Source organism: Haliotis rubra, unplaced genomic scaffold (assembly GCF_003918875.1).
Source record: "Haliotis rubra isolate DU_JTF1 unplaced genomic scaffold, ASM391887v1 Scf737, whole genome shotgun sequence".
Classification (NCBI taxonomy): Eukaryota; Metazoa; Mollusca; class Gastropoda; order Lepetellida; family Haliotidae; genus Haliotis; species Haliotis rubra.
Genome location: NW_025767454.1, coordinates 237155 through 260019, shown reverse-complemented (window position 1 = coordinate 260019; position 22865 = coordinate 237155). Strand labels below are relative to the sequence as shown.

The window sequence follows — 22865 nt, the reverse complement described above, 5'->3', positions numbered from 1 at the left end:
AGGTCAATGGATTCTGAGGAGTGTGGGTAATAAAATACAATAAGAAGATGTTGTTTATTTACATCAATAGCATATTTTGCCAATCATGTTTATAGTTGTTATTTAATTTTATATATATAATTACTTATTTTAGACATGGAATCTCATTATACCAAAATGATTTGGTAGGGCACTTGATCTTCAAAATGATATTACATGGAACAATGATTCAATTATATTCAGTCAGACTGCTTTGAGATTTTCTTACTGACATTTATACTACTTTCACAGTTATTTCATTAGTGATGTGGGAATCTAGAAACTTGTTGATGACAGTTTATATTCATTTGAAGAAATGGCTGTGTTAACTAAGTCAAAATCAGCTGACGATACTACCACTGAAACTGACATAGTTTTCCCTCTTTCCTTTAGTGTGTCAGAAGGGTGATACAAGGCTAAGAGGTTTAGCCTTTGTTTCTTCACGTCAATAGCTTGTTGATTTCAAAGGAAGGACAGGCAGGGTAACAGACAGGTGCTAAGTGACGTGTCATCGACAGCCACAGCGCAAGGCTTTATGGAGAGTCTTGCACAAATGTCAGAGTCTTGCTAGAGCTCACCTGACAAAGACGCGATCATCTGACTGCACGATAGGAATTGATTATTGATCCTGAGTGTAATTATCGCATAAATGCTACCGGTATTATCAATTGATGCATATTGACTTCTTGTCAGCCTTGCTAATGGTGTTGATGGATCTCACATAGCATCATCAACGATTTCTTCCTTAAGTTAATTCATGTCTAAACAAGTTTATGAGTACAAAGAAACTCAAGATAATTAAAGTAAAGATAAAATCTAAACTCATTGTCTGTGTGCTTAATACTCTCTACCCTCTATGCAACTTTATAAAGGTGTGCAAAATTCATGAAGTTATGGTGAGATGTGTTTTATCACTCGTAATTTGCCTTTTATGCTCAGCAGAATCTGTTTCGATAGATAATGCAGACTCTTTTATCATTGGTGTTTATATTTACCTTGTGTGCAGATGTTAAATATTAGTTTTATGTGAGTCAACTGTGAAAACAAGTGCTGAAAACCTCGCCTCTTTATCATGATTAAGTCTCCAAGTAGTTGATATTAACACTATATCAGATACAGTAAACATCCCAATTTGTCTTCCTGAAAATACCCATCCTGAGGCAGATTCTAGCCTAAAGACATTGCCCATTAGAGAGCTGGTGTGCTAATCCTGGACTGTTTGTTGAATAAGAAGACTGGCCCCGGGATAAATCCATCAAAAGACCATAAAAGTAGGTGTAGTCAGATGAACAGCCCCTGCACACTGCAAGAATGTCGTAACAATACATTAACAAGCGTCATCACAGTTATCAGCTTCTTGGTTGGTGAGGAGGCTATGTATATAGATCCTCCTTCACAGCTTTCTGTTTATGAGCATTTAACCTGTTTGTACTCAGGGAATATATCTGGTAATGTGTCTGCACTTGTGTTGAAGTCAGTTACGTTTGTTGAAAGGTGATCAAATATGATGGAAACATATAAGGATCTTGTATTACATGTCAACAGTTGTGTCACCATAGCACTGAGGTAGATATCACTACAGATTCACCATTGAGCCTTAAAGATAAGGGTCCTGTCCCACAAAGGGTTTAGCTTTAGGACAATGATAAGTCTGTGTGAAGGATGTATGCCCATTTATACAAGTTCCCGGACACTGGTGCCTTGTGTGGAGACATGATTGTAATGGGTCATTATTAATTGTTAGACTATTAATTGGTTATACATTGTTTATAATAAATGTGTTCATAAAGTATATATTCAACTTCTTCAAAGACAGCAATGTAATTAGTAGAATGCTTTCATGTTATATGACTGATATATGTTATAATATTTTAGTTAATGAGACAAAGTAAGTGGATCTCCTTTGATATGCTGTATATTACGGTAGATAAGCCGAATTTTGAAGACCAAAAAAAGCAGTCTGTAGAAGGGAGTCGGCTTATCTATGGGTTTGACTTTTTGTCAAACATTTTATCTGGTGACCAGCAGTAAGAAAACGACATCGTATCATTTCGCGTGAACGAACAAGAGAAAATGACTTTGTCAGTGAAGACGTCAAATTTGCAATAAGCGCTTATGGTTCATTTGAGATATTGTCTTTGTGAAAACCTTTAACTTTTTAACTAGCTACGTTGACCTTGTGTGTCAGTATCAACTTCATGAAACAAACTGCAATATTCTTTGTAATTGCACACATGTCATCGGTTCCCAATGGCGCAGATCGATGCTCATGTTGTTGATCACTGGATTGTCTGGTCCAGACTCGATTATTTACAGACCGCCGCCATATAGCTGGAATATTGCTGAGTGCAGCATAAAACTAAACTCACTCACTCACTCACTCTTTGTAATTGCTGTGTGATATATGTTGTACATTGCCCTATAATATCTTGTACATTGCACTACATATACTGGTGATTGTCAGCTTGAAACAAGCAAGATCACCTTGACATGCAGTAACACAGAGTAGACCCAGTGAGTGACATACAGAGGCTGACATATACGTGACTGAGGACACATGCTAGTCATGTACGACTGTGACAAGCGTACCACCAGGCCGGCAATATACACTGCTCATATATAACCTTTCCTCATCAACTTCAGAGAACAACTGTTTTTCTGTCAGGACTGATGTGAAATGTATACAAATGTCTTCAGCGCCTTGTATGCTGAAAGAAATGTATTTTCACAAATTACCAGTTTAAATATAATTTTATGAACACACATGCATGGACAAATAATTCCAAATGTCCTTAAAAGGGATGTTCTGCTCTGCAGTCTAATGTCCAGGTTGCCATTGTCCAAATCAACCTTAGTGCTCTGACTGTTGTAAGTTGGTGTTAAGGTATGAGAGTTACAGTGACCTTAGCTCCAAGATAAATTCATACAACGGCACCCTGGTCTTTGTTATTGTGTCTGATGAGAAATGGAGACATTCTGCTAAATGCATCTATGTAATGTAATTTGAATTATAAGAAACCATTCTGGATTTTGAAAGTTAGATAGTCTAGCACCCCTTTAAGGTAATTAAGATTTATAATTGATGGACTGAAAGGTTCATGTAAAAGATTATGCATGTTAGTCACTGAAAAACTATGAAAATATTTAGGTGTTATTCTATGTAAAGATTTCACCGTAAGAATTAACATCATGTCAGTAAGACATCTCTCATAACATGTCTTATATAAACAGCTTATAGGGGATAAGTTATTCCAACTATTTAGATCCTTAAGTTTACAAGTTTCAGTGTGTATGGAAACTTGAACTGAAATTTCAAGTTATGGAGGCTGAGTTTGCTCACATAACAGCGTTGATATCAACAAATAGCGTCATTAATAAATGTGGTGTATATTTTGTATATAATCGTGACAGCTACTCATATTCCGATGATTGATGCTGTGTAAGTTGGGTCCTGGTAAGGACTGTTATGTCATCTGTGCTACATATGAATCAGAGATTACATTTGAAGAAGCTACATTCAAATTTACTGCCGTATTTAAATCATTCCTCCAGAGACTGTCTGGCCTTTGATCCTGATGACAAAGCCAACACTAGTGATGATGAGTCTTGCGTTACATGTTTAGTGATGTCCTTGACTCCACAGTAAATCCATCAAGACGATATAGTCTCATTATCGTGTAAATGCAATGGCGATTCAGTAATGTTCCTGTCAAAACTTTCCTAGAAGATCCATACAACTAGTTTCAGCATAGTTATATTGTTGATATAATAAGAGCAACAGAAGGCTTTCAATAGTCATGAGAAATGTCTGCTAAAGTAGGCATTTGAATATTTGTGACAATATCATGAGCATATGTTAATGAATCAGTACCAACTAGTGATGATAGCAGGTGTTTGTGGAAAGATAAGCATATCCTTCCCCCGCTGGTGATCTCCATCACAAACACATGCAGTGGCATGTCAATTGTTCCCCTATAACAACATGGAACATATTGACTTCGACTGAACAGGATATTGCATCAGATTTTTGTCACCGTTGAAGACGTTAAATTTGAAGACGTCCTTCATGGTCTAACATAAACTGTTTAGAATGCCAAAGGGAGGCCTTGATTAAAGAAATGTCTTCATAATCAAAGACTCTGTTTTCAGACCAAACACAAACATAAACAAAATAGAATAAATATGTTTTCACTTTCATGTGATTCATAAACACATGATCATGATATAGTCAGGATTGTACAATTAATTCTTATGGCTCTGGAAAGGGTTTGTCGCATCTATTATCACAAGCTTTGAGGCAATTTGAAAAATAGTATCTGAATGCCTGACTAATGTAATAGTTTTAGAAACATTACAGTGGATAATAGTACAGCCTATCTGGTCCAGTGTTGGACGCAGTATCAGAATAGTGATCATTCCTCCTGTAATGGTTCGACATTCATGCCTTGGCAACCAGTATTTCAACAAATGTTTGCAAAGTCAGCGAGATGTCCACAGACTCTGTCATGACAGGTGTTGGATTGACATTCAACAAAACTAGAATTTACTCATGAACGGAAACAATTAATTCCATTAACTCTCTTTGCAGTAGCATGATAATGGTTGAGGTTTGATTTCTGTACATTTATGTCAGGTAGCATTTTGTACCTGGTCGATTAATAGATTTGGCCATTGTTGGTTTCACCTGAGTCCTGACATTCAGAGGTCAGCTAAGGTTGTGTCCAGTTGTACGTGTGTGAGAGGGGCTACTGCTGTGGTCAGTGAACAAGGACCCATGCCTAGAACATTATTTCATCGGTCACAGAATCAACATTTTACCGCTGTAGTTTCCATGCTCAATGACTGACTAAAGAAAATATACATTATTGTATCCAATTACTGACTCTTGGCAAGAAATGAAAAAACAAAGATGAAAAGGTTTCAGAGAAATGTGCTGCTGATCATAACATACTATACTATTCACACTTTGAATCATGGAATCAACAGAAAACTATGATGTGGGGTCAAATTTGGTTTAAATATCTAAGCTTTTTGTAAGCATGGATCCTAGGTTTCAGTTTGTCATTTCGTCTTGTGGATCCCATACCTGCTATTGACAGGTGTTGTGTACTTGTCAATGACTCGTTCCATGATTTACAAAATGGTTGATTGGTGCCATGAAAACCATTTTTATGGTAACTCGTGTATCAAGTGCATAAGGTTAGATTAAAGTGACTGTTTGCCTAAAGAGGGGTTACCATATTATTATTTATCCAGTTTTAAATGGATACAGTTTCAAATTATAAATCTACATTTAAGTAACGTTGTGAATTTTTGTGATCCTTAGCAAAGTGTGAGTATTATATCTGCAGTGTACTTGCCTTAGGAAGGAACATATACCCATAGGTGCAATGGCCCTTCTTAAGTGAAAGTTTCTGAATAGACTTCAGATATTGAAGGAATTTGCATTCATTATCATATGAATGTAAACAATTTCAGTCTCCAGATTTATGTGAAATCACTTTCAGTTTTCTGATGCATAATGTATTTCCACAGACAATGTTCAACCTGCACATTACACCATTTGCATATATATTCCTGCAGCAAATATGCCCTGAATCCCTCCATAATGTATACCCAGGAGCCATTAATCATGATCAAATGGTTATAGAGCAGGATACATGAGTTTGATCAGATCACGGAGCAGTGAGAGCCTACAAGCAATGTGTGTGAGCAAGATATGACAGGTGCTTGAAGCATGAGTGATTGGGATGATCTCCTAGTGTAGTATCTGGTATTGTATACTGACCTATAGGCTGGTACTGATGGGCTGATGTGTCACACCTTCTCCAGGTCCCAACTTGGAGATTACCAACTTGGAGATAATGGATGCTTGCTGAGTGCAAATTGAAATAAGCTGTGGGAGAGAATTTCATGGGAAACATTAAATGTGTATTTCAGTTGTTATTGGAGTGAGTGAGTGAGTTTAGTTTTACGCCACACTCAGCAATATTCCAGCTATATGGCAGCGGTCTGTAAATAATCGAGTCAGGACCAGACAATCCAGTGATCAACAGCATGAGCATTGATCTGTGCAATTGGGAACCGATGACATGTGTCAACCAAGTCAGTGAGCCTGACCATCCAATCCCGTCAGTCGCCTCTTACGACAAGCATGGGTTACTGTAGATCAGTTCTAACCCGGATCTTCACAGGTCAGTTGTTATTGGAACATAGTTTTATGCTTTAAGATAATGTATGATCACATACTTATATTGAGAGCAAATTGAACTGTAAGTATCTTAACTGAAATAAAAAAATAGTGGAATTTCAAGAAAATAATATTTTTACATTAGAATTTTCCAAAAAGATAGTGTTTCTTTTTCTGTGATGAAGTGGATGGATAAACTGAGGCTTGTGGACACTTCAAGGGTAACATTTGGCAAGACACTGGTTCAATAAAGGGAGGTCACATATCCCAGAGTAGACATCTAGAAGTTACATTTATAAACACTACAATTTAACATACTAGAAGAAAATACTTTGGAATCTTTGTAATTAGTGTTTCTTCGTATGACAAACACATTCAAACACATAACACAGTTGCACATATCATTGGTAGTGTTCTTAAAACTAAAGGGTAATATTCGAGGAGAAATGAAAATACTACCATTGCCTAAATAAACATTTAGTTCCTTGTAAAGAAGAATGCTAAAAAAATAACTGTGTAAGAAAATGAATGAAAGTAATCTACCAATGCTACCATCTAATTCTGTTTTCTTGAAAAGCATGGCAGTAAAACATGTTTTATCTGGAATACTTTTAGTTGAACTATGACCTTTTAGCCCAGAATATCTTTATATATCTTTATATATGTCAGTTTGATATGAGTGTAAATATTTGTCTGGTATACAGTGTTGTGTGTGTAGAAATACTGCTTAAAACTAGATCTATCATGGTCAAGTTGTGTAGAAACATTAAATATAACCATTGTAGTTTTGTGTTATTTACAAGAAAAACAAAATGATAAAGTATTTTAAAGTTATGTATGTTATTTAAAAAATACCAGATTGTAAACATGTGGGACATCATTTGAAAGAGTATGAAAAAATGCTTTCAAATAAATACCCAGTTTGATGATATAAAAATATTAATATTTTCTCCCCCAAAAAAGAAGAAGAATGAATACAACATACGGTTCATTTTAAATTCAGTGATGAAATACAACTTCCATCTAAACTGACATTTTGTGAAAAACATGAAAATCTGTAAATTAAATTTGGTCACATTTCACCTGTGATGACTGAGCTCAGGTAAAACTAGCCAGTAGTACCACCTCCTTGATGCAGGGAATCCAAAGCATGTTTTGAGGGATCCCAGAAATGTTTACAGTTGTTAGACCAAGTACATAGACAGGGGGTAGTCGACTTTAACAACGCTTTACTCCACATGACTCAGTGTAAGGGAGGGATTTTGCATTAATGGTTTTTCAGGGATTTAATTGACGTTTGACAGGTGAGGAGCTGAACAAGGTCACCATGACATCAAAGTTAAGAAGTTTAAATGGCTTTTAAGAATTTTGTTGATTTAAAGAGGATGGATGTGTTTTGTTTCTTTGGGAATGGGTTCATTCAAACTTCTCAGCAATTTTAAGCCGAAAATAGAAAGATGCTGTCAGACTTTTGTCTTGAAGCATTTTTGTTTAGTTTAATTGTTAGGTAAATAATGTTTGCTCATGTTTTTAGAACATGACACCCATTTAGCACAAGCTGAATAGAGCCGACATCTTGAAAAATATCCTGTTTTAGCATTGAGTTTTTATTTAATGTCATATGAAAATAAAAATGACACAAGTCTACCATAAATCTTTTTATGAGTTCTACTGAAGCCCTGAATGTTCTAATCTTAATGAGACGACTTTCAGCAAGAATTTTGATGCTGTTTGAAATCTTCAAAATTTTGAAAACCATAAAAGGCCCTTAATCAGGAGAGTTTAAATACTTACAAAAATATCTGAAGTAAGCTTCTTTCTCTTCAGTGTATGACTGTAATTTGTATAATTTATGTAAAATCCTACCAAAGCAGATGGGTTTTTGTAAAATAACTTTTTAAATGTGTTTTATTTGAGGGCTTTCCTGAAATAGAGGCAAAAACATGTTGATCCTGTTTACAATTTTGATAGAACTAGCTGAGAAGAATGTTGATTTTGGAGATTTTGTGCAGGGAGACTCCAAATCCAGATGTTTTTAATGGATTTGTCACAAAACTTTCGGCAAGCTCATGTTATAAAAGTCAGACTTGGTCGTGACTTCTGACCTGGCAATACTTCCAATTTACACAACCTTGTTTTGTTTGTTGGGAGTAAATTAACACTGTGCAGCCAGATTCTGGAACACTGTGTAAACGCAGGCTGAGACAATTGTCGCACTTGTACCATTGATCAGTGTCATTTGAATTATGAGGAAAGAAACTTGAATAGGACAAGTTGAGTTTTTCTGCGAAACAATGTATAATATGTATAATATATATGATATATAATATATATATAATATATCACACTTATACTTTCATGATGATGAATATTTTTATGGTTTTATGATGTTATTTCAACTTCTGGGTCACCCTGACCATTTAAACAAGGTTGCAGTGACCTGTGATAATTTTATGCAATATTAGGAAATGGTTTTATATATACAGATATGTCATGATATACTGTAGAAATTTGCAATCAAAATATTTTTTAAGTGTCAATTTAGGATGTACATTTATGTGACTTTGTCATTGAAATTTGAAGTTTATCCTGACAATTACAGGTGGAAATATACATGACTTGTACAGTCAACACCTAAGCTGTTCACTTTTAAATAGGATAGCAATTATTGTAATTAGTAATCCCTGATGCTGATCCCCAAACAACTGCTAAAGACAATTTAATGAACACTGAAATGTACGTAACCACACTCAGGTGTTGAAACAGACAACCTTGGTAGCCAGTAGCATGTCAATATCCTAAGGCTGTTGACAAAGGCCATTATGTCTGTCAATTTATGGCCTGTGAGATTGGGTTAATCAATCAGATGTTTGGGCCCCACTAGTGACTGCAACTTCACAGGAGGAGCGGCCCGGGGGCGACAGGGTCTCGCCAAACAGGTACGTCCATTTCAGAGAGGCTGGCTCAGTCACACATTTCAGTCAGTTCATGCCTTGAGTGGGACTACAACAGTAAGTTCTGGTGGATTGTCTTGTACATTTCTTAGAGAAATAGTCGCAATATGGCTGAAATATTGCCGATGTGAGTTAAATATTAACTCTCACTCACTCTTAGAGAAATGTACAAATGTAATTTTAACCTTATTTCTTACTGATCTTTTTAATTAAAATACATTTTTGTCGTTCATTGTGATTAGGAATGGTCAGTATGTAAATAACTTCTAGCTCTTGTGAGTAACAAGTAGCTCCCAACACATCCAGATTTGATGAGTAATAATAATAATGCTGATGATAATCATGTTCTGACAGTTCGGTCCTGTATATATATATATGTCTACTAGAGGACTAGTTTCTAGTCATACACTGGTGTCCAGTTGAAGCTGTTTACAACATGAACTGCATCAAACAAACAAGTGTCAACAGTGTTGGTTATGTGTTTTCAAGAAGCACTTTCTGTCTCTGTCAACTGTATGAACACTGACAAGGCGGCCTCCATGTTTGTTGAGCATTTTGATTATATCAGGTGTTATACATACACATCTTGTACAAATACAGATTATGACAGGTTTCACTTCAAAAACCTTCCTGTATGATGTCTTTATCATGTAAAAAATACATATCTTAACTGGAAAAAGTGATTTGTGTGCTCTTGTGCAACAGAAATGAGTTTATTTTGAAACCACCAAGGATGTTTTGAGATTTCTGTTTGTGTAGACGTTGAGAAATGTTATAAGATAGGAGAATTAAACATTCTATAAGCTCTAGGAGAAGGTTTGGCCAGTATGTACGTTCTGCTATCAAAGGCATTTTGACGAGCTAAGTACGTCACACCTGTGCCGACTGCTTACGGCATGGCTTGCTTCTCTCTTGAGTCATATCCTATATAACGCCTACCTGTAATGCAACAACCTTTGACCTGGACAGGTATGTCAGTACAGCTGTCCTACTTCTAACTCCCTCCTTTGAAATATACATCGTCAAATACATCCCCCGCCATGGACAGGTAATAAAGTTGATATTGCTGTTTTATGGCATCTGAGGGATGTGTCTGTTGGTTTAAAGACTATGAAGTGTGGTTGATAGCTTGTACTGTACATGATATGTACAATATTGTCATCAGATACACAGTGTGAAGCCGTCACACATTTCATCGGGTCATTCTGCTTTATGGGTGTATCCACAGGAATAGGGATTCCGTAATATGTCTCGGTACATTATATGTTCCATACTACCAGGTGTATGTAGGATAATGTTTTCTTAGGGTTTATTTAGGTTTGTGATAAGAACCAACTACTTAAATGGTAACACTGTAGTGAGTGAGTATGTATGGTTTTATGCCGTTTTTAGCAATATCATAGCGGGGGACACCAGAAATGGGCTTCACTCATTGCACCCATGTGGGGAATCGAATCCAGGTCTTTGGTGTGATGAACAAATCTTTAATCACTAGGCTACCCCACCACCCCGGTAACAGTGTATAATAAGACTGATAATGTGCCTGCACTTGAACAGATTGTTGTTGACATTATCAACCACTGGTATGTGGTATCCACACTTTTTGTACCTTTACCTTCTGTCATGCAGTAGCTACCAGCTTGCTGACTCAGGGAAATCCACACTTAATCAGACACTTGTATACCAGTTCTTGTGGTTTTCTGAAATAGACAAGCTGTCAGTGTCACATTTCATTCATGTCAGTATCATTAAGCTCTTTTTCTTATTCTAAGTAGGCAGGAAAACATCATTATACAGTTTCCTGTTATCCGAACTATGCTACACAGCCATAAAAGGCATTGGGAGATAAGGAGGGTGTGTGGTATTTCTGTCTCGGGTATATTTGCCTACGTATGTTTTTATTGATCTGGGAGTGATGTCATTGTTCGGTCATACGTTCTATATGATAAGCTGTACACTGTATACCTCCCTCTATGTAATTAAACCTCATACGACAATTTTCTTCAACCTGACAGGTAACAGGTAGGGAGAGGTGTTTCAGATTTCAAGCCTGACGTTTAGAGATTGAAATGTACAACTGATGTGTAATGGCATAATAAGGAGACCCATTTGTCTTCTCACAGATTGGATTTCTTTATCTCTTTGTGATCTCCTGGGACATGTATGGATTCAGATTTGAAATATGTATCTTCATGTTCAGACAGGCCTATTTACAACACAAGCCATGTTTTTGTGTCATAATTCATCTTCCCAATTAATATTTGTCAGTTAAGTGGAATGATTTGTTGATGGAATGGTTGAGTGATAAATGTACATATGTCATGGCGAAATTAATGTCAATGTCAATCACTTAGTGTCATCGAGATTTTGTTTGAATTAAGAGAACCCATATGTGTTTTTCAACCAGTTGTCATATGAATCAAGTTTTTGTTCATCATGAATCATTTACAATATAGTCAGTTCAACTTACTCCCATTCTTTCTGTATGGAAGGCAACAAACCTTGAACCTTCCAACAACTGGACCAGGCAAAGTTTGGGACCTAAGCCTGTTTCCTACCTTGAAGTAACTCAATCTGAGTTTTATCACTGGAACCAAACACTGGTCTCCATTCTCAGCTTATCCCATAACATTCATTTTGTCAGGCTGCACACGGACACTCGTGATTTATCCCGAGGACTACAATGGGTAATGGACCCGTAACTGATTGAGATTGATTTAGATGGTGCTGTGTATAGCCTGACTGTATACACCTTGGTCACACATACACATTCTTAGCCAGGAATCAGTGAAGCTTATTGCTATAATACTCCTGTTGGGTCACATGTGGCAGAGATCCACACTTTATATTGCTCCCTGTTCTGTTGAGTTCCCATCAAGCTCATGTCAACATGAGAAGGGTGCAATCTGATGAAGTTCTTGTACTGTAACTGATACTGATGAACCTTGCAAATTCTCATGCTTTCAGTGTGAAGAATTCTATTCATGTTTCTGTTCCCCAGAGATTTTGAATTAACATCGATTTCTCAGTTTGAATTTGATTTCAATGCAGTATGTCCTATTGTTTTAAGATGAAATCCTATTCATCTGGATGGGAGTGTTTTAATGAATTCATTTGGATGAATGAAGTTCCTCATTGACAAGTAATTTGTATAGAGAAAGCCCTTTTATGTAGATTTTTCCAAAGGGAAAGGGAATATTGGTACAATGGGGAGTGGTAAGATGACAGCTTCCTCAAGCAGTTTCTGAAATACAAAGGCCATGATTGACAAGTTAACTGTTTCATCTAGAAGTCTGGAGTCGGTTTGTAGTCCAGCTAATTATGGGCTACCAGGAAGTAGGTAATTACATCGGTCATTTTCCAGGGTCCTGAAAATACACAGTCCTCAATGACAGTCAAATAGTAAAATGTCATTGAAGTCTGTTTATATCTTTAATTCATGTTTTTTCTTACCAGAAAAAATATTAAGCTTTCCCATATAGTTTGTACATATAAGGAAGCAAACCGTTTAAGTTTGTTTGTTTTAAACATATTTTATTCATTCAAGAAAAGTATTGGGCATAAGTTATCCAACTTAGAAAAGCCCTTTCCCGATTTACACAATTTATCTTACAACAAAGTACACAAGTGATAGACATAGGCTAGGATATGTACAACAGATGTTAACTGAGAAAACGTTATGTTTGAGAGATATAGATATGTACATATTTGAAACATTTTGGTTTTCAGTGATTGAGAGACCTGTATTGCCATGTAAGATAAGATTTATAGTTTACTACAGTCATATTTCCTTTTCAATATCTGTCATGGTTTAAAGTCCAACATTTGGAAATGTGTCATGCTCTTTACTGTATCTGTCATGACATGACGCACTACAACATGGATCAAGCACCATACTCACTCTGTACCCTGTGTGGGTGTGTACCCTCCAACACTAGCCTGGAGATACAATATGGCCAGCTCAATACGACATGACTCATGTCAAAGCTTTCATCACAACCCAAATGTATAAAAGCACCTGCCAAATAATAATTAAAGAACATAAATCAACTGACAGCCTTTCATTGAAGTATTTTAAACATTTCTGTATGTATGTCACAGCTTGTAGAAAAACTTCAGTGATCTCATTTATTACCCCAGCACACATTTCTATAGACTATTATGTAACAGAAATTCCCAAGGAATCTGTGGAGTGATAATTATGGAGTAATGCTGTTGTTGCCTCTACATTCCAACCCTGTAACACAGACCTGGCTGTCCATGTGGCAGGGTGGCCTTGTATGGCTGAGGGAGGCATGTTCCTTTACCAAGCAGTTGTATGGCAGTATTCAGAGATCACTTGACTAGCAACTAGATTATTTTTAACTCCACATGTACATGGAACAGACATTAGCGGGTAGGCAGTGCTATTTCCTTCCACTGGGAGATTTATCCATGTTTGTCAGCTATAAATTAGAGATAAACTGATAGTAGGTGAATATCGTCACAATTATTAAGTTTATATCCTGTTTCTGAGATCTTTCATATCTTACAGAACAACCTTGAACTATTTCATTTATTCCTGGTCATCTTGTGAAACTAGTTATCGTGGTTCGTACATACATCATATATGTATAAGACGACAGTATGATCTGACAAATGTTGATGATTCCAAATTCTTAGAAGAACTTTGTCAAGTACAAGTGCTTGATAGAACTGAGGGAAACTTTAAGAATTGAGCAAGTTAGTTCATATGTACTATTGTTTCTACTGACTGACAGTTGTTCGGGTGTGTCGTCGCTGCTCGGTGCCTGTGGGGCATGTATGTGTGACAACTGCTGCCAGGCATAGATATGGTCTTCAGATGCCAGACATTTGGAGATGACACCTGGATATCTACTCTATCATTATGTAATAATGGATCACGATGGATGGGTTCCCTGATGGTCATGATACATCAGTGTGGGAGCAGCAGACGGGACTTTCAGGCTTCGTCCACAGAATTTCTGCTACACGTACAGGGGGAGTCTGGTGCATTACTCATGGCTGACAATACAGTCCACTCGTATACTGGGGTATTGTTGATTTTGGTTTGAATTATTTAATGTGATATCTGCTCATTAGAGTGCAAGGGGCATTTAACTGTGGATTAAATTTGTCTTGATTCTTTGTTTCTTGATAAAGACCAAAGCTATGCCTTCCACTTCACAAAATTTGTAAACTGTCATAACTTCATCAGGTTTAGGTTCATTGATTAAGGCAGTGGGGTAGTGTAGTGGATCGAACTTTCACTCGTCACACAGAGAACCTTGGTTCAATACACATGGGTGGAAGTCCATTTCTGGGTCCCCAGCCTTGATATTACAAGTGCTAAAAGTAGAGTAAAACCATACTCACTCACTCATTCGTTCATTAAGCAGATGTGGTGACTCCTTGGGAAAGTGGTTTTGTTTGAAATGTGCCTCTGTTCACCCAGCAGTGAATGGTAAGATGAAGTGGTAATATGTTAACCTTCTAGTGCTTCCCAGGCAACCTGGGTGGTATTCTCCCCAGGAAGTTGAAAATGACAAAAAGGCAAATGACCCTCTGACAAGGGTAATAATGTAGCTCAGTGGGCACATTTGGGCGTGAATTTGACATGTTCTATATGCATAAATTATCATATCCAGGGGCGGTGGGGTAGCCTGATGGTTAAAGCGTTCGCTCGTCACGCCGAAGACCCGGGTTCGATTCCCCACATGGGTACAATGTGTGAAGCTCATTTCTGGTGTCCCCTGCCGTGATATTGCTGGAATATTGCTAAAAGCGGCGTAAAACCAAACTCACTCACTCACTCACTATCATATCCATATAATCATAAGCAGACACATGGACTTTTTAATTGTCTATTCAAATAAGGCAAAACCTATCATCTATCAATTATCATGTGGCAAATGCATTTAGCATGATTATTACTGATTTTTTACATGAATCCAAAGCTGAAAATATTGATATGCACCCATGGGAGACTCATTTGGCAAATTGTCTGCAAATATGGCCTTCACTATTCATTGTATTCTGACTGCCATTAGTATCAATTGCTTGTTTACAATAATCTCCTGTGTGTTACACATGGGCCTCCTGTTAGTGGAAGTGTCATATTATCTGTTGACTGAGTGATCACACATTATCAAGAACATTCATTTGTACATGCATTGTATGACAAATGCACGATTCCCTCATCAGTGGCCGAGATATCATCACGTTGTCGTACTTGCTTATCTATTATAGGGTCTGTATGAGATCAGTCTGACAGAAATGGAATGTATTACCTAACAGATGGGCTGTGAGTCAGCAGCATAGATTATTTCCCTCCAGTCTTACGTGTATTGCAATGGTACTACACGCTTCTGATGAGTTGATGTAAGTTGCTTAGTCGAACTCAACTTTGGACAATTTTACACTTAACAAACACATGTATGCTTGATTCCGGAGGGAAGAGAAAGTTGTGCGGTTCTTGGACTTGTACCACTTTGGTGAGACAAACAAACATGGGTATGGTGCTGACAGATGAAGGTCATAGTCAGGGCAATTGTATGTTCAAACCAGTGATCAACGGATCCTGTCTCCACAAAGGGATGTAACTCTTAACAGAGAAATGGCCTTCAACTGCTGGTCTTCCCATTATGTTACTGCATTGACAGCTTGTGATAGATATGTTATTCAAAGTCATTTTATTCTCGTTAACATACAGGTATAGCAGTCTGCAAAAAGCTGATATGATAAATCTATATTTGATAGCGTAATTGTAACCATGGCTGCTGATGTGGTGTAGTTGCCTGGGTTGTTATTGCTGATTCAAGTCTTGTGTATGGAAGTGTTTAACGTTGCGGTGTTACTCATCTTTTTGCAGTTTCTTCTCAGTGTGGTGAGACTTAGTTTTTAATGTAGACACAGACTTAACACGTGCTAATGACATTAACAGTAAGTTGTGTCAGAAAAAAATTGTTTAGCTTCCGCATTTCAACTTTTTGACATTTCAAGCTTTAAAATCCTTGGCTTGTTTAGCCTGACCTTTGGAGCTACCGTCATGATCAGTTGTCAAATTGTCAGCCTTGTGTGATGTCAGTTCAGTCTTAGCCACGAACTTGATTCACCAGGAGGATGCTAGTTTAGTCAGATGCCACAGAAGGAATTTGATAAATGGAAAAACCCAACCCATCCTCATCCTTGCTGGGTTTGTAAGCTCCACTGACAGCTTGTTCTACTGGGGTTGGTTTGTTTTATGAGTTCTCAAATGTTTATTTTGTGTTTCAGATTCAGAATCGGGGACTAATCCGAATATTGAGAATCATTGGGAGTTAGTGGACAATCCGAACCAGAATCCAGACATCGGATGGACAGGCCGGCCAGATAAAGTGAACCTGTACAGTGAGAACGTTGTGCAGGAAGCAGACACGACAGAAGAAGTCAACCGGGAGTCAATCCGGGACTTGTCGTCAACCAGACATCAGTGGGAGACAATATTGTCACCTGTTGCGGAAAAGAGTGAATCCAGGAAGAAGTCAACTGTTAGACACTGGGAGGTGAATTTCCCAAATAAACGGAAATCTGTGAGCATAGAAGCTGATCAAGTAGACGCTTCCTTAACCAATATGGAGGACACCCAGGACAAGTATGCTAACGAAAGTGCCATCGAACGGGAGATTCGGTTGAACATGGAGCGAGAGGAGACGCTCCGGAGGGAGCAGGAGGAACGGAAACTCCTCAGGGAGAAGGGCAAGGTCGATACAACTATCTATGAAAGTGTGCCAAAGGATGATGAGACAAAGCCCATGTTTCACGAGTTGACGGAAGCAGACCGTGGCTCAGAGATGTGGAAGAGGGAGACGATTATCCAGCAAGAGCTTCGGGAACAAGAGGAGAAGGAGAGGGCTCTCAGGAAGAACAAGCATGTCGAGAATTCTGGACAGGTGAGCAATATGGGATGTTGTTACATTCACAAACCATATCCGTTTTCTAATTAGTTAAGATAAAATTACATGGGAATCTCCCATACTGTCCAGCAATCAGAAGTGGTAATCAGCCCTCAGTCATTAAGCCAATTCACTCTAAAAAAATATATATGTTCACACAATCAGTGAAAGCATATGCAGAGATAGTTCTTAAAAACCCAAACTGAAATATTTTTGTTTTTGAAATTGTATAATAATTGACCACAATTTTGGCAGTATCATGTTTATAGCATGAACATAGATTGATTTTTAAGACTGTTTGTCTTAATGATTGTTAATGTTCTTGCTCTCAGAGACTTATAGATATCATTCAACTTTTACATCTGCCATTATAGCTGGAATATTGCTGAGTGTGGCGTTAAACGCCGAACAAACATAAAGTTTTACTCAGAGTTAACTCTTGTGGTCTTATGTTTTCCCAAAGTATAATTAACACTCTGCCTTCAGTTATTGGTCATTAATTCCTGAGCATGAATTATTTCTTTATGCTTAGAATTATGTTTAAAGAATCTGTCAATTGATGCATGAGACTACGATTTATTTGTGCTTCCAAAACTACAACAATCACACAAGGTCTCCCAGTAGTTTCTTGATGACCTTAAAAGGGTGAAAACTGGAACCATATCCAAGGTGCACGTTTGTCATCTCACCGACGAACTGTCTCTTTCATTAGAGAACAAGGATTATATTGTGACAATAGCACTTGTAAATTAGCCTGTACTGCCATTTGGAAAGCATAGTGTCCCATTTCTTAACCTGAAAGCTGAATGAGCTATAGTTTATTAGGGAGCATTATTCATGCCGTGATGTTTCATATGTTAATCAAGCAAGTGTTTTTCTATAACACCATATTGTTGAAAGAGATAAGATAAGATAATTTTTAAACCAGCTCAGTTCATTTAATATTTATCAAAGACCCTATACTTTCTTCATACCTAAATATTTGTGGATTTCTGTAAATATCAAATGTTCTTCAAATGAAGTAGCTTTATGCACATGTGGGCATTTAATTAGTAATATTGAATCTTCCTTTTGATCTTCCTTTTGGCTCAGTTCATGAATGCTGATAAAAATTCACCATGAACCACGTGAGTGGCTTTTCTGAACTACATGAGAAATTGTTTTGATCACCATGTCATGGTAGCTTCTAATGTTAAAACTGCAATGTAAATGGACATTAGATTTGTTAAAAATAACAAGGTATTTTTAAAGTTCACATTAGTAGACTATAGGCCTGAGAATCTATGGGAAATGTATGAGCAAAACGTTTCCAAACTTTTGGTTTTTATAATAACTACATGTTAGATTGTCTCAACAACAAGAGAGGAAGGTTTTCAGAGTTGTTAGTTTTGCAGAACTCATCAAAAACAAATTTGAATAAATCCCAAATTGTACAAAATATTTACTGTTGTCCCAAATGGATACTTCGGTAAATCTGACAAATTTCTGGCAAAACAAATATAAGTGTTTATTCTAATATTTGAAAATAACAACAAAACGTGATAACCTGATGGTATCTGAAAGGTGATTCATATCTTCCTAAAAGTCCTTCAGCTATGCTTGATGAAGGATGTATAAGGAGGCTTCTTTGTAATGCAATATTTGTATCTGGTGCTGTGAGGTCACATGTCCTTGTTTAAAGCTAACACATTTATTTCTGGAAATAGAAAACCAAGGCTAGTTGATATGTTGCTACAAAAGAACATGATGTATGTCAAAGGACTCCAAAATGTCTGCTGGAAATTTAGAAAACGATAAAATATTTGACAGATTACGCCAAACTGCGTAACACCTTTGAGTAAATTCATTATAATGGAAGATCCTAGAGAACATGGCCGCTGTCGCCTGTTTGTGAAATATCCTTGATGTTGCTTGAAGTTAGCCAACAAAGCCCAACTAATGATCCTAGACTTTGAAGAAACAGGCGTCAGGAATATAGAAAAAGTTGTTTAAACAATAGACAAATACCCAAGGGATCTGGATTTTGAAGGGACACTCGAATCACAATGCAGACCGAGTGTACTTTGTGCAGTCTTTCACACTCACAAAATGTGTCGATCATGTTATTGGTGAATGTTATGGCGTTGAATATTAGGATTACTGATGTTTACAGGGAATGTTCAGGTTTGTTTTGTGGGCATTTTGTATCTGCTTTTCTTAGGTTGATCATAGTAAGTATGTGGAGAAGTGATGACTAATTAAAGGATTAAACAACTTACAGAACTGGCAGCATTACTCTGCCTGGTGACATGGCTGCATTATGCTACCAGGGTTTTCATGTAATGACAAGTACAGGTGATATGAGCATGATAAAGTTGTAAAATATTGAACAAAATTGAGATAATTAATTTTTTTCAAATGCTTTCTGTTTGAGATTGTTTTCCTTATTTTTAGAAATGCTGTGCTATTATATTACAGTTCTGGGAGCAGTGGGGTAGTCTAGTGGTTAAAGTGTTCGCTCATCACACCAATGATCTGGGTTTGATTCCCTACATGGGTACAATGTATAAAGCCCATTTTTGGTGTCCCCCTCCGTGATATTGCTGGAATATTGCTAAATGCGGCATAAAACTAAATTCACTCTCTCACATTACCTTTCAGTATTTTTTAATATCTGTAAATTATTAGGAAGATGAATGTTTAATAAAACAAAAGAAAAAGTTCAAGAATATTTTGAAAGATGTCTTTTGTAATGACTGAGCACAAAATCTCTTAGAAATATTCCCCCCAATCTGTTCACAATCCCTAACTTATAGTGTTCAGTATATAGTAGACAAGTCATCAGACACACATGTCACTGAATATGCAGGCACATGCATGCTACTGAAATATGCAAGCATTAAGTTTAAACCTGAATGCTGCGTCACATCCCTGGTGACAGACATGCTGCCTGCAATGTTCCGGTTGAGGAGCATGGCACTTCCATCTGTCTACACTGCCAGGTCGCTAGGGAAGTCGGAATGTCCGCAGCAAACTGGGACATCCAGGCCAAGTTTATTCTACCATTTGTTAACCAAGATAAACCTTTATCATGACAGATGTCTGTGAGTCTTCACTGATGTCAATATCTAATCAATGAGCAAGTTATCAATGTGGCATTTAGATCAGATGTCGTGTTCAGAGTTTTAAGGTGTTTAGGTCGTGAGGTCAAGCAGGTGTAGGATAGTGGTTAGGTGTACTGGTCAGAGGACTCTGTGCGTTCGGACATTGTTACAACTATTCTTCAAGCCGACGTTAGTGATTAATAACCAGATTTCATGGTAAGGAAAGATAAGATGTCAGTCAGAGAGTTATATGTTATGTTATGAAACAATTAGATGTGTAGGTTTTCATGTATAATACCGTATACAGCATGCTGATGACTATAGCATCCTGGAGATATACTGAAGTGACATTTTAAAAGCTGTGGCATCATTGGATTCAGATTACTGAAGGGTTTCTACTTCTTTACCCTTTCATTGCAATATATTTGTTCACATGCATGTGGTCAATAAAGGTACTAACACTTGTTCTGAAATGTTACATTGAAAGAATACAGAAGATGATATCCATCGATTAACCCTGTCTTCAGAGACGTCATGTTGTATTTGGGAGACACTGACCCAGGTTTTGTTTTTACAGGAGTCGAGAGCTAATGGTGAAGCAGAGGAAACGAAAGAGAGCATCATTGAGAAGGAGATCCGAATTCAGCGTGAGAGGGAGGCAGAGCTTCAGCGACAGAGGAAGGGCAAGACAGCTGATGAACCTGCATCCCCAGCAGAGCCTGAGCAGAATCAGAAACAGGCCGAGCCACAGAACGATATTAACCACAACCAGACAAAGAGTGTGTCTTACGAGAAGGCAATTTCAGGTTATAATCATGAGGGTGAGAGTCTTATAGCACGGGAGTTGAGGGAAGCAAGAGAACGAGAGGAAGAACTGCAACACCAGAGGTCAAGACTGAATCAAGTGAGTGATGTTGCAACACCTGCAAAACAACAGCAGCAGCAATCACAGCCAACGTCGGCATCTAAGACAACCCCCAAAGTTTCAAACTCTTCCCCTGCAGCACGCCAGGGAACATGGCAAAAAGACGTTTCACCTTTCCTTCAAAAATCTAAACGTAGCGGTTCTGTAGACTCACTAGCTTCTAGTCACAGCACTGGCAAATCACCTACTGATTTGGGTGCACACAATCAGGAAGAGGATGAGTTTTCATACAAACCCCAATCGGAAACACCAATTGAACGTGAGATTCGTCTTGCCCGTGAGCGAGAGAATGAACTCAGAAGATCAAAAGGTCTTCCTGATCTTCCTGATCCCAAAGCAGAGCAGAGAAGTGGTCCTCCTCCATCTCTGTCCATGTCACCTCCGGAGCACTCTCCTCGGTACTTCCGGTCTCCTGTGGAGAACAACAACACGATGAAGCGCTACTCCTCCAACAGACTCCAGCAGGAGATCATCAAACAGAAACAGAGAGAGATGGATCTGCGCAAGGAGGGGAAGATCATCACCACGTCTGAGGAACATATCCAACCACTCAAGTACGTGGCTGTCACGGGACAGGAAACTACCAATGCTAATGTGAAGAAGAACTTTGTGACAAGGAAATCATCTGCGGGGTACACCCCAACAAAGTCAGATGAAGTGGACAGTGCTGCAAATGTGAGCCAAACGAAGACAACCCCCAAGGCAGAGCTTCTGAAGTCAAGAAAGGTGATGTCTGCCGGTGGAGCAGGGTTTTCGTACAAGGAGAGTCGGAATACTGCCGAGTCAAAGATCGAGAGAGAGCTTAGGGAAATGAGAGAGCGAGAGGATGAACTGAGGTAGGTCACATCTTTGGTAGATGATAAGACAGGAAATCACTTGAACAAGTATTTAGAGATCAGATAGCAACCTCTTCTAATTCAGGTTTGGTTTGTTCTAGAAATCTATGAAAATGGAGTTTGTGACAAGAGGATTTTAAGAACTATTCATAATTATTACATGTACTTGAAATGTACAATTAAATAGAATGGTATTCATATCACAGACACTCAGCAACTCAGTATTTTTGGTGTTTTTTTACAATTGAGGCCCTCTTAAGGTATGTCAGTTAAGTTGCAGAACCTTGTGAACTGGATGAGATAGGGTTTATTTTGATCAGGTTGCGGAATAGTTTCATAAGTGTGATAATGCCTGAAAGTTACTAGCCCACAAAATAATTCACTAGCCTGAAATTTGAATGTAGACATGGCTTTTTTCATTAAGCTGCTAATATGATAAACATTTATATCAGGCGTTTACCTTGCATGATTTACAAGTGTATAACTGAACAAGTCGGAGAGAGTGTTAATTTACAAAATTACCCCTTGAAAATTCACAATCCAGTCGGGCCAGTGGAGATATACTGGTACGACTGGATTTTTACTAGCCACGGGCTAGCGGGCCAGTGGCTTTTTCGCACACTGGCTGGGGTACAGATGCACCCATTTCTTTATACCAGTACAGTTAACAGTGTGTCTTTACAGTGTGTCATCTTACCCCACCTACCTGTCAAACTGAAAGCTGCTTTTCTTCATCAAAGAAAAACTTATTTCCTGCAGCACTGCAGATTTTCCTTTGAATGAATGGATTACTGAGGCCTATCACAAACACTTAAAACTTTATTCAGAAATTGATTTTTTAAAGAAAACTAAACAATATTTATGTAGAGCATGCAAGATTAGACACTTTTCAATTTATTCTCTGATCACATTGTAAACCCAATCT

At 37.7% G+C, this 22865-nt stretch overlaps 1 protein-coding gene across 3 annotated transcripts in view; it reads left to right on the top strand.

Annotated features, from left to right (window-relative positions):
• Positions 1 to 22865, top strand: part of LOC124259783 (serine/arginine repetitive matrix protein 2-like) — a 187645-nt gene that overhangs the window by 160194 nt on the left and 4586 nt on the right. For all 3 annotated transcript variants that reach the window (XM_046693990.1, XM_046693989.1, XM_046693991.1), the window contains 2 exons: positions 16438 to 17093; positions 20757 to 21940. In XM_046693990.1, coding sequence (XP_046549946.1) covers positions 16438 to 17093; positions 20757 to 21940 — 1840 coding nt within the window. The remainder of the gene's footprint in view (positions 1 to 16437; positions 17094 to 20756; positions 21941 to 22865) is intronic.